The sequence below is a fragment of the Semicossyphus pulcher genome, unplaced genomic scaffold (genome assembly GCF_022749685.1).
Source record: "Semicossyphus pulcher isolate SPU_LCO1_2020_fin unplaced genomic scaffold, fSemPul1.0.p SCAF_7, whole genome shotgun sequence".
In the NCBI taxonomy this organism is placed as follows: Eukaryota; Metazoa; Chordata; class Actinopteri; order Labriformes; family Labridae; genus Semicossyphus; species Semicossyphus pulcher.
This window is the reverse complement of record NW_027211748.1, coordinates 21,273,091-21,283,254: the sequence shown is the minus strand read 5'-3', so window position 1 is coordinate 21,283,254 and position 10,164 is coordinate 21,273,091. Positions and strand designations below refer to the sequence as shown.

General features: G+C 42.4%; 1 protein-coding gene across 3 annotated transcripts; it reads left to right on the top strand.

Moving 5' to 3' along the window:
* Positions 1-105: 105 nt before the first annotated feature.
* yme1l1b (YME1-like 1b) lies at positions 106-9,610 on the top strand. 3 transcript variants are annotated; one of them, XM_069684537.1, is made up of 18 exons: positions 106-274; positions 912-1,046; positions 1,208-1,385; positions 1,598-1,660; positions 1,969-2,078; positions 3,218-3,368; positions 3,467-3,550; positions 3,901-4,074; positions 4,188-4,340; positions 4,981-5,113; positions 5,264-5,326; positions 5,503-5,615; positions 5,838-5,993; positions 6,207-6,358; positions 6,492-6,618; positions 7,768-7,841; positions 7,923-8,009; positions 8,107-9,610. In XM_069684537.1, exons 1-18 carry the CDS (start codon positions 248-250, stop codon positions 8,248-8,250), a joined length of 2,124 nt encoding a protein of 707 aa, XP_069540638.1. In that variant the 5' UTR covers positions 106-247; the 3' UTR covers positions 8,251-9,610. The 3 variants fall into 3 exon arrangements, with proteins under 3 accessions (XP_069540638.1, XP_069540637.1, XP_069540636.1); XM_069684536.1 differs by having other exon boundaries at positions 1,562-1,660; positions 3,922-4,074; XM_069684535.1 differs by having other exon boundaries at positions 1,562-1,660.
* Positions 9,611-10,164: the final 554 nt, after the last annotated feature.

The following is a 10,164-nucleotide window of genomic DNA, read 5'->3' as shown; positions in this document are numbered from 1 at the left end:
AATAGCGGAACTGAAGCTAAGACAGACAGCGGGAGAAAAGATTTCAACAGGGATACAAAATTTGTCACACACCTCAGACGTCATATCCGGTTTATTCTCAGCTGTCAGACTGCCGCTGAAGTTCGCAGTTTGACTTGCTATGCCTGCCACAGAGAGATAAAGTGACAAATTACGAACCTTTAACTCACATTACCAGTCTTGTGACTTGCGCTGCTTCGCGGACGACTAGTACCAGTGAGAATAGAAGATGTTTTCTTTTACCGTCCAACCACAGGTAAGAAAGAAAGAAACCTCAGGCCGAGCTAGCATTAGCATTGTTGTTGTTTTGGTTTATACCCCGTTCATTTTAGCCTGCTAGCTAGCTAAGTTCACCTTAGCATGTTCTGTTGAAAGGCAGACTGCTGCCGACCTTTTGTTATTTTTGTATTATTTTAAAGAAAATTACATGTATATTAGTTGACGCCGTGTCAATATTGTTATTATCATATTTAGCCTTGATTAAACTGAATAATTACAGCGGGACGGTGGCAGAAGTTTCAGCTAGCTGGCTAACGTTACTGCTGTGGTGAACGTACAGTGTGTCCTTTGCTGCTAGATGAGAAACTGCATTAATGCTTGACTTCTGATGATTAGTATAATCGAATAAATTATTAGTTCAAACCACAAATTATTGAAAATTAATTGTACGTGTTTACTTTTTATATTTAGAACTAGTAACGTTATAAACTTGAATAGAACATGTTGACTTTGTAACACCAGTTAGCTCAAGTTCTTAACCTGTGACTAACAACAAAATCTATAGAAGCTTGTTTCGGACGACCTAAGAAGTAGGCTTTATGATGATAATTGTTACACATATGATAACTGTAATTATTTAATGTTCAAAACTATTTGATTACATGGGATCGCAGGTGACTGTGCCCCTCAGCCATCTCATCAACGTCCTCCACTCAATGAAGAGCTCAGTGGGAAGCAGCAGCAGTGTCACCTGCAAATCAAGAAATCACAAGGAGCATCTCTCAGACTCAGAACAACACTGCACAGAGGTACACATTAGTGGGAAATAATGTGAAATTTCTGTATCTCATCAGAGATAGTGTGAGAAACAGTCTCATTCTCCCAAGCCCTGTTACACTAGTTTAACGAAAACCTTTTCCTGTATTATCATGGACTCAATGCTATAATGTGTTTGTGTGTGTGTGTGCAGCCTGTGTTGAACCTGCGAGAGCTTGGCTTATCAGACTTGGGAGCACAGCAGCTGGATGAGCTGGTGAACCGTGTGTTCCCACGCCTGAGTCCACAGGAGGCACCACTCACGCTGGGTGGACAGACAGCCTGGAGGACATCACATCTATCCACAAACTCCTTTTTCTACAATAAACATGGTGAGAATGTGCATCGTTGTTGTCTCCTTTCAGTGTTGTACCTTGTTCTTCTATAATAGGTGTCATTGTGGGCCCGACTGCTCACAATTAGGAACAAGCAAGTAGGGTATTCGTTATGCCGCATTTTCCTAAAGTTTTCAGAGGGTTAACAGAAAAACCTCTTCCTCTGTTTCCAGGCTTCTCATGTGGCTCAATGCCTGTGTCTACCCCAGTATTTTCCAGGCAGCACCCCTCACCTCTTCAGTGTGTCGGCACAGAGCTACAATACTGGCCAGGTAACTGTGGCTCTGAAGCATTTTATTAGTGTAATAGTTTCTTACTGACCCAAGCTTTGTATGTGGTTGTTGACTAGCAGTAGTTGTATTTGAAAACTACACAGACATTAGAGACATTACTTAGAGAGTGGCAAACATTCCTGTTAATTCTCAATAATATCTAAGGTGTCCTATTATTTCATTTCAGTCTTAATTTGCCTGTATCAATGTGTATATTTAAAATGTTTGAGCTAATCTAATATGTTACACAGTTTGGACAATGCTAGGCTTCTCAGTTAAAAAATGACTTGTTCCTTGTACATTTCAAGTGTTGATCCAGAGCAGAGGCTTTAAAACTTTAAGGACCAAAACCAGACGCCTGCAGTCCGGACAGGACCGCCCCGTGGAATCTGAGGGGTTCACACCTTCTTTTATGAAGGTAAGTTCTCATGCTTCACATGCTTCTGCAAAATACTTACCAATGTTATGGATATGCACTATGTGTTTATTTCATGAGGCATATCCTTAACATGCTTGATGTGATAACCATGTTATAGAAACAGTTTTCAACTTTTAACCAGTAAATGCATCCTTAATAACAACAACAAAGCAAACACAAACATTCTCACCTGACTAAAGGTCCCCTGAGAGTTCAAATAGAAAATGTCTCTTCTCACATCACATCACTGCAGTTTTTACTCTGCCGTCTGGTTAAATATAAACAGTCGGGTCTGTCTTCTAGGGCACTCATGATACCAGAATTTAAAACTTCGATACAATACTAGTAAAAAGAAAAAGAAAAACACGTTGTTCGTCTTTTACAAGATGCCAAAAGGACTTCGCCAAACGTCGTTTTGTCTGACCTGTGAATGAGAATAGCCCCGTTGCTGTATGAGAGCTGTAGGTGACGGAGGGCGGAGCAGACAGACACGCAGTTGGCAGGATGAAGCGCAACTTCAGCTGCAGACAAACAAAATCCTGAACCTTCCTGGGGGGTTGCACGGAGGTGTAGTCGTGTTAGTTTGTTGTTTAGAGCGTCTTAATTTCTTCCGTTTCACAGCTTTCTTTTCATTAAGGGCGCTCGCATTCCCTGCTTCCTGCCGGTGTCACTTGATCACAGCTCTCTCTCTCTCTCGTGCACGCGCAGCAGATTTGGGTTGAAGACTGATCGTAGATGTGTTTTTCTTTCTAACCCTCCGTACCTTTCAGAATTTTTGAACGTAAAAATATCGGAGATTGTATCGTTTTGAAGCACGTGGTATTGAAAAGTATCCAACATTTTGACAACCTTACTGTCTTCCATTAGGGCTTCTGCACACACAAAATAGAGTCAAACCTGGTGTCACCAACAGGCCTCTGATTTCATGACTGAAATATAATAATGTTCTTTCTTATTTAGCTAGCTAGTATCATCAGTAGTGCAGCTGCATTTGTGGTTTCCTTCACACCACAATAGCGGCCTCCAGCTGGATCTCTAAAAATAAAGACGGAGCCTGAAGCTATCAGGCCTTCAAAGCGTTTCCTGTGTGTTAAAAGTGAAGCTGTATTCTGGCTGATCAGTCTTATATCACTTCTCAGGGTTTTCTGTCACGTGATAAGGGGTTTGAAGTTGAAAGCCTCGACAGCCTGCTGAAGAACAAGAGCATACCTGATGGACAGCAGGATGCTTTCAAGAGAGGTTTCGCTGAGGGCTTTCTGAAAGCCCAAGCTTTGACACAACGAACACAAGGCACGCTTAAACAGGAGACACTCTAATTAAACATCTGTTATAAAGCATTATTAAGACTGTGCTGATGTAAAGTTTTTTTTCTTTCTCTTACTGTTCAGACTCTCTCCGGAGGACTCGTCTCATCCTCCTGGTGCTGCTTCTTGTGGGGCTCTATGGGATCTCCAAGACGCCCTTCATATCGGGTAAAGGCTCCTTTTCTCCTCGAAAGCTGCTTCCTGATTTTATGTCGTACATGAAATCACATGCAGTGTGTTAACATTTTAATATATTAAACCATTATTTTACCATAAAGCTAAAACTAATCACTGCATACTGAACATGCATTAACTGTTAAAGGAGACGGGCTCCGCTTGGTGTGAGAACCGTTTTTTGCAGATAACAACTTTTTCTAACCTGTAGTATTGAAGCTTTAATAATGCAGTCAGTTGTGGTTCTTAGCTAACTCTCAGTAACAGGCAGCGCGTGTGTGTGTGAGTGCATTAACCAAGCCATGCAGTGTGATTTCGAACTTTAATCTAACCATTTTGGACAGTGCGGTTCCGAACAACAACAGGCCTGGACTCGGCTGTGGACCCTGTCCAGATGAAAAACGTGACGTTCGAGCACGTCAAAGGGGTAGAAGAAGCTAAGAACGAGCTGCAGGACGTGGTGGAGTTCCTGAAAAACCCGCAGAAGTTCACTGCTTTGGGAGGAAAGCTGCCAAAAGGTAGAGTTACCTCCTGTTGTGCATTTAAAGCTGGGTGCTGTGTTGACACAACATACACAGCACAGCACAATTCTATCACTTTCATTCTTCCTCCTCTCCTCTCCTTACTCCAGGTGTTCTGCTGGTTGGCCCTCCTGGTACTGGAAAGACTCTACTGGCCAGAGCGGTGGCAGGAGAGGCAGACGTGCCGTTCTACTACGCCTCCGGGTCTGAGTTTGATGAGATGTTTGTCGGAGTGGGAGCCAGCCGCATCAGGAACCTTTTCAGTGTGTTTTTTTTATTTATTTTTATTATTTAAATATCAAAACTGATGAATTTTGTATTTTCTCTTACACAAAAGCAACTTGAGTGTATAATGAAGACTTGCTATTACAAGGGCTCTATGATTGTGCAAGCACACTTGCTTAAAGAGGGGGTATTATTGTGTTTCACATTTTAAGACATATATACAAAGTTACAATGTTGGATGTCCAAACTAAACGTGGGTGAAGTTTCAAATCTGTAGGTAAAAGTATGTTGGGGTAATCCCCAGGCTTCTCAGCTCAGTCTGCAGGCTGCTGTGAACGCCAGGTTTCACATAGTTTTTTCTACACGCTGCACTTTGTGACGTCACAAAGTGCAGCATCAGCAGGCTTCAGAGAGCTGGCCAATCAGAAGAAAGTGGGCTTGTAGGGGCGGGGTTTCTTAAAGGGACAGAGCTGACTGAGTCGTGTCAGGCAGAGGCTGTATGAGGGCCTGCACAGAGCACCAGTGTGAGTGCTCTTTTTAACTGTAAATTATGCTAAGCTACTCCACAGATATCACAGAGTGAAATATGAAGCTTGAAATTAGCATAATACTCCCCCCCCCTTAACATTGTGCTATCTCCGTTTTGTTTTTAATGTTGTCTTTCTGTTTTTTTTCCAGGGGAGGCCAAAGCCAACGCTCCCTGTGTGATCTTTATTGATGAGCTGGACAGTGTCGGCGGGAAAAGGATTGAGTCTCCCATGCACCCTTACTCCAGACAGACGATCAACCAGCTGCTGGCTGAGATGGACGGGTAATCTGTCCAGTTTTCTATGTTAAAATTCATGCACTGCATTGTGATTCAAGATACGATTTGGAGTGCTGAAGATTTCTGTGTTCACAAGCAAGAGTTACTGCTGTGCAGACGCTGACATGCATGTACCTTGTGTTAATATTATTTCAGGTTTAAAACAAACGAAGGTGTGATCATCATCGGAGCAACCAACTTCCCAGAGGCTTTGGATAAGTATGTTTACCTCCATGTCTCTTACTATCGTCTGTGCAAATGTCAGAGTTGACTCTGCACATTGACAAATGTCAAGGTTTAGAGACTTCACAGTCTCAGCTGTTCTGATGCACAGACACAGAGTTGTATGCTGATACAGTGTCAGTATTTCATCAACCACCTGATCTCTCTTGTAGCGCCCTGATCCGCCCGGGACGCTTCGACATGCAGGTGACTGTCCCCAAACCAGACGTGAAGGGACGCACAGAGATCCTCAACTGGTATCTGAAGAAGATCAAAGTGGATCCAGGTGTGACATCCGCATCTTCTTATCCTTTAATGTGTTATGAAATATATTTAAATCCTACACTTGTTTTATGGTCCTGAAAAACTGAACAAACACAACAATCTGGTGTTTTTAAAGATGATGCACGAGTCTGAATGCGGGCTTTGCTTTGACAGTCTGAGGCCCAGACCGACTTTTTTTGGACAACTGTGAGACTTTTGTTGATGTCTCGTGTCATGTCTGCAGCTATTGAGGCCAACATTATTGCCCGGGGCACGGTGGGCTTCTCTGGCGCTGACCTGGAAAATCTAGTGAACCAGGCCGCCCTGAAGGCAGCAGTCGATGGCAAAGACATGGTCACGCTGAAGGAGCTGGAGTTTGCAAAAGACAAAATCCTCATGGGTGAGCAGTTGTTATGATCTTCTTAATCTTTCTACTAATTTTTACACCAATTGTTTTTTTTTCTATCATTATAAAAGCTTACTAATTATGACTAGGAACACTGTCATTCAGGCCAAGTTAAAATAGGGACAATAGTCTTTTTTTATACTTTTTTTTTGCCCTTTTTTAAATTCGTCCTTTTTCTTTTTGAAACTATTTTCCTTTTTCTTTCAGGGCCCGAGAGAAGAAGTGCAGAAATCGACTTGAAGAACAAGCAAATCACAGCGTATCATGAATCAGGTCATGCTATCGTAGCTTACTACACCAAAGACGCCATGCCGATTAACAAGGCCACCATCATGCCCAGAGGCCCCAGTCTGGGACATGTAAGGAAACATAAACTAAAGGGTTTAAATCTGCATGTTAAGCTTTGACACCTGCTCAAACTTTCATCAATTAAACCTTTGCACATCCTCTCCGCCCTTTACATTTTCAGTTCTCCTGTTTGTCTCTCATCAGGTGTCGATGCTCCCAGAGAATGATCGCTGGAGTGAGACTCGCTCTCAGCTCCTGGCTCAGATGGACGTCAGTATGGGCGGCCGTGTAGCAGAAGAGATTATATTTGGCCATGAGTACATCACAACAGGTGAGAAACAGTTCTATTTGAATTTGAATAAAACACAAGATACTTACGCCCTAATGATGAGGATAAGCACTCAGTGAAGAAACTCCTCCCCTTGTGCCCTCATCCCAATACTTCTACTTTACCTACCACCGCAACCCAAGCAGCATTGCCAACTTCAACCAACCCAGGCTCCGTTCATGCGAGCTCCAGACAACGCCGATACTACAATAATGTTTTTGATTTAAACACAAAAGAGAAACATAGAGAGAAGAGTTTGTAGAGAGAGGTGTGTTAGAAGGAAAACAGGGAAAGCACTCACCCACCGGACCAGGCTGTACGCTCTACCTCACCCTACTCCCCCATTTTCATGAGAGAAGAGAGAGCAAGGAAGGTAGGGGTTAAAGGAGCAGTTCGCCCCGGTAAAAAGCCACTGTCAGTCAAAGCTGCTGTTCTCTGTAACCGATAGAAGCAATAATATTTGAAATTGGCGCCATAGCTGTGGAGAAAGTTGTACAAACAGCTCGTGGTTTTGCCCATTCTACATTCCTACAACACCCAGTGTGCATTGCACCCCTCCCTCTGAAAGGAACGGCCCAGCGAGAGACGCTGGAGTGAAATACTACCGTTTTCAGTCAAGACATTGATCGCTGCAGGCAATGACTCAGAGCGGTACAGAATCCGAAATAGGACGAGAATATACCGGTGGATCGTCTAAAAAAATCTTCAGGTCTGCAGGCTACATTTCAAACCTGACGATTTTGAACGAGACATGTCATCGGAGGCGGGCGTCCTAGATTGAGGAAGTGTAGTTTGTGTGTAGTTTAGCGAGCTCCCTGGCCTCCGCTAGATGACATGTTTAACGTAGTCTGGCGGAGGTTTTCCAGGGCCCAGTAAAGAAGCGGATAGCGTCCTCGAATGGCACAGAGAGAAATTGCATTTTTTCTACCATAATGGCATTAGCTCCCCCTAATAGCATGATAGGACTGAGGTTGAAAATTAGCAAACTGGCCCTTTAAGGTTAGGGTAGGTGGTGACCCTAACCCCAAGCCGATACTACCTACCCTACCACATGGCTTGTAATGGCGCCCCACAACTCAAACTTGTAGTTAGATAGGGAAAGATTTGACTTTAAAAACATAACATGCGTACATGTTGTTTCCTCCTTTCCAGGTGCATCAAGTGACTTTGATAGTGCCACCAAGATCGCTAAGATGATGGTGACCAGATTTGGAATGTGTGAAAAGGTAGGCTTACTTAAATGGGAAGGCAGTTCATCATATTTTAATGAGTTTGCAGACTTTATACTTTATTTTGTCCTTTCCCAGTTGGGCGTGATGACCTACACTGACATGACAGCACAGAGTCCGGAGACACAAGCAGCTGTGGAGCATGAAATCAGGTTGATATTGAAGGTTTGTGAGATCTTTTTGTTAAAGTAACACTCCTTGGTGAGCCAACCAGCTCATGTAAAACCTTTTCTCACCTTCTCTTCTCTTGCTGTCTCTCCAGGATTCTTACGAGCGTGCCAAAGCCCTGCTGAAGTCTCACGCCAAAGAGCACAGAAACCTGGCCGACGCTCTGCTCATGTACGAGACTCTTGATGCCAAAGAGATCCAGCTGGTCCTGGAGGGGAAGACCCTGGAGACCAGATGAAACCAGTGAGGACGGCAACAATCAGGGGGGGAGCGACGCAGGAGGGAGGGGTCCGATTTTTAAGAGCTCAGGTTCATTGAAGGCGGGATGGACATGTTGGACTGTTATACCTTCATGCTGTCACCTTTGTGTAAACCCATCGATATTCCCAGATAAGTAGTGCTGTGTGACGTTTCTGTGTTCAGAGGTGCGCAGGTGTATCTCGCACAGGTTCAGAGGAAATAAGACATGAATGTAATAATGCACCTCAATTGTAAAAACACCATCTGAATAAGATCTTAATAGTTAAAAAAAAGAGTTGATATTCGGCTTAATTCTCTTCAACAGCAACTAGAAATGACCTAAATGTCAACTCATTGTCTTCCAGTGTTTGTGTGTATTTTAGGTCAGGCAATACTCTCTTATTAACTTGTGTGTTTCTCAATCAGACACCTTGCTGTCATAATTCGGTGCTGTATCTGATTCCGTGTGCGTGGGATGATCAGAAGGTCACGCACACACATCCCCCTCTCCTGCCGCGCCCTCTGAATACGTCCCTGTTACTCGTTTCTAAAGGTGGCCTTTTGGGGAATGTACTGTAAGTGTAATATTTTCCTTATTAAAGTAGGAAGTGTATAAAGATAACGTCACAGCACTTTAGGTAAGTGTAGAAAACTGAAAATGCACTTATGTGAACTCTTTCTGTAATTTATTTCCTTCAATCTATGTGTACAGACGGATCAAAAGCTGCTGCTCGGCCTCAAGAAGCATGCCACAAACGTGTATCGATAAAGCACCCGAACCTGCAGGATTTTAGAGTTGTAGTTTTGGCCTAATTTATTCATTTTTCCTCCAAATAAAGGGATTTCAGGATGTTCATTTTAGGATTATCCAGACAAAAAAAAGACCAGTTCTGTTAGTAGTTGTCTCTTTCATCTTTATTGTCATTACTGCAAAGTGAAGCTGCTCCGTGGAGAAAGGAATTCAAGCTATAACGCGTCTGATTTAAAGACATCCTCGACTCAAAATGTTCTCAACACTATACGGTTAAAAATGAATAGTTGTATCCATGGTAACAAATGTCAAATTGATTTCATTGAACTACAGCTCTTACCACCAGCATCTGTTGAACTTCACAGTTCTACCTGTTCCAGTTATTTGCTCTAATAAGACACATTTTTTCTTCCGTATATTGGCCTTTTATCCACATTAAGCTGTACATATGATCGGGATGTCGTGGGAACATTGTATATAGATGTATAGTAATGCTTTTATGCTGTGAACACATTAAATAGCTTTCTGATGTCGATTGACAAAGTCTCTCAACAATGTGATGGCAATGGTTCATGAATGTTTGTGCAGCTGAAATAAATAAAAAGAAGCCCAAAGAAAAACTTTGAGTGACGTGTCTGTGAGTTTTATAAAACGTATTATTAAACAACATTTGCATACCTTTGTTAAACATAAGACTAAATGCACAAAGTTTACACTATAGAGCTATGTCAAAACAGAAAAGATTTAGGATCATTTGTCTCTATTCTTTAGTGCAACACTGACAAAAATCACAATATATCATGTTAAGGACTGGAATGAAACATTTCTCCCCTAAAGAAAATACTATGGAGATTATTTTCTCTTGTTTACTTGTTTGGTCAAAATTGTAATTTCCTAAAAGAAGAAAAGAAAGACGTTTTTTAGTTTTTCCACAATCTTAAGCATTCCGGGGTATTTCCGGGGAGTAAAACGGGGCTGGTTGGGGTTGACTATTGGGTCAAGGGTGAATTGGGTTAAGTTAAGCTAATGGGAAATACAAAATTATAAGAAAACGTCTATGACCCTACCCCAAACAGAAGCTTGAAGCATAGTTTCAACAAATTTGTCCAACACATTCTGTGTTAGATCTCTTTACATAGAAACTGTGAAGAATTCATAGGT

Excerpts from the sequence above, each read along its gene's own strand:
- yme1l1b (XM_069684535.1), top strand. The coding sequence starts at position 248 with ATGTTTTCTTTTACCGTCCAACCACAG. Across the intron at positions 1,047-1,207 it reads CAGAACAACACTGCACAGAG|CCTGTGTTGAACCTGCGAGA; the intron begins GTACACATTAGT and ends GTGTGTGTGCAG. Across the intron at positions 3,369-3,466 it reads TTTGACACAACGAACACAAG|ACTCTCTCCGGAGGACTCGT; the intron begins GCACGCTTAAAC and ends CTTACTGTTCAG.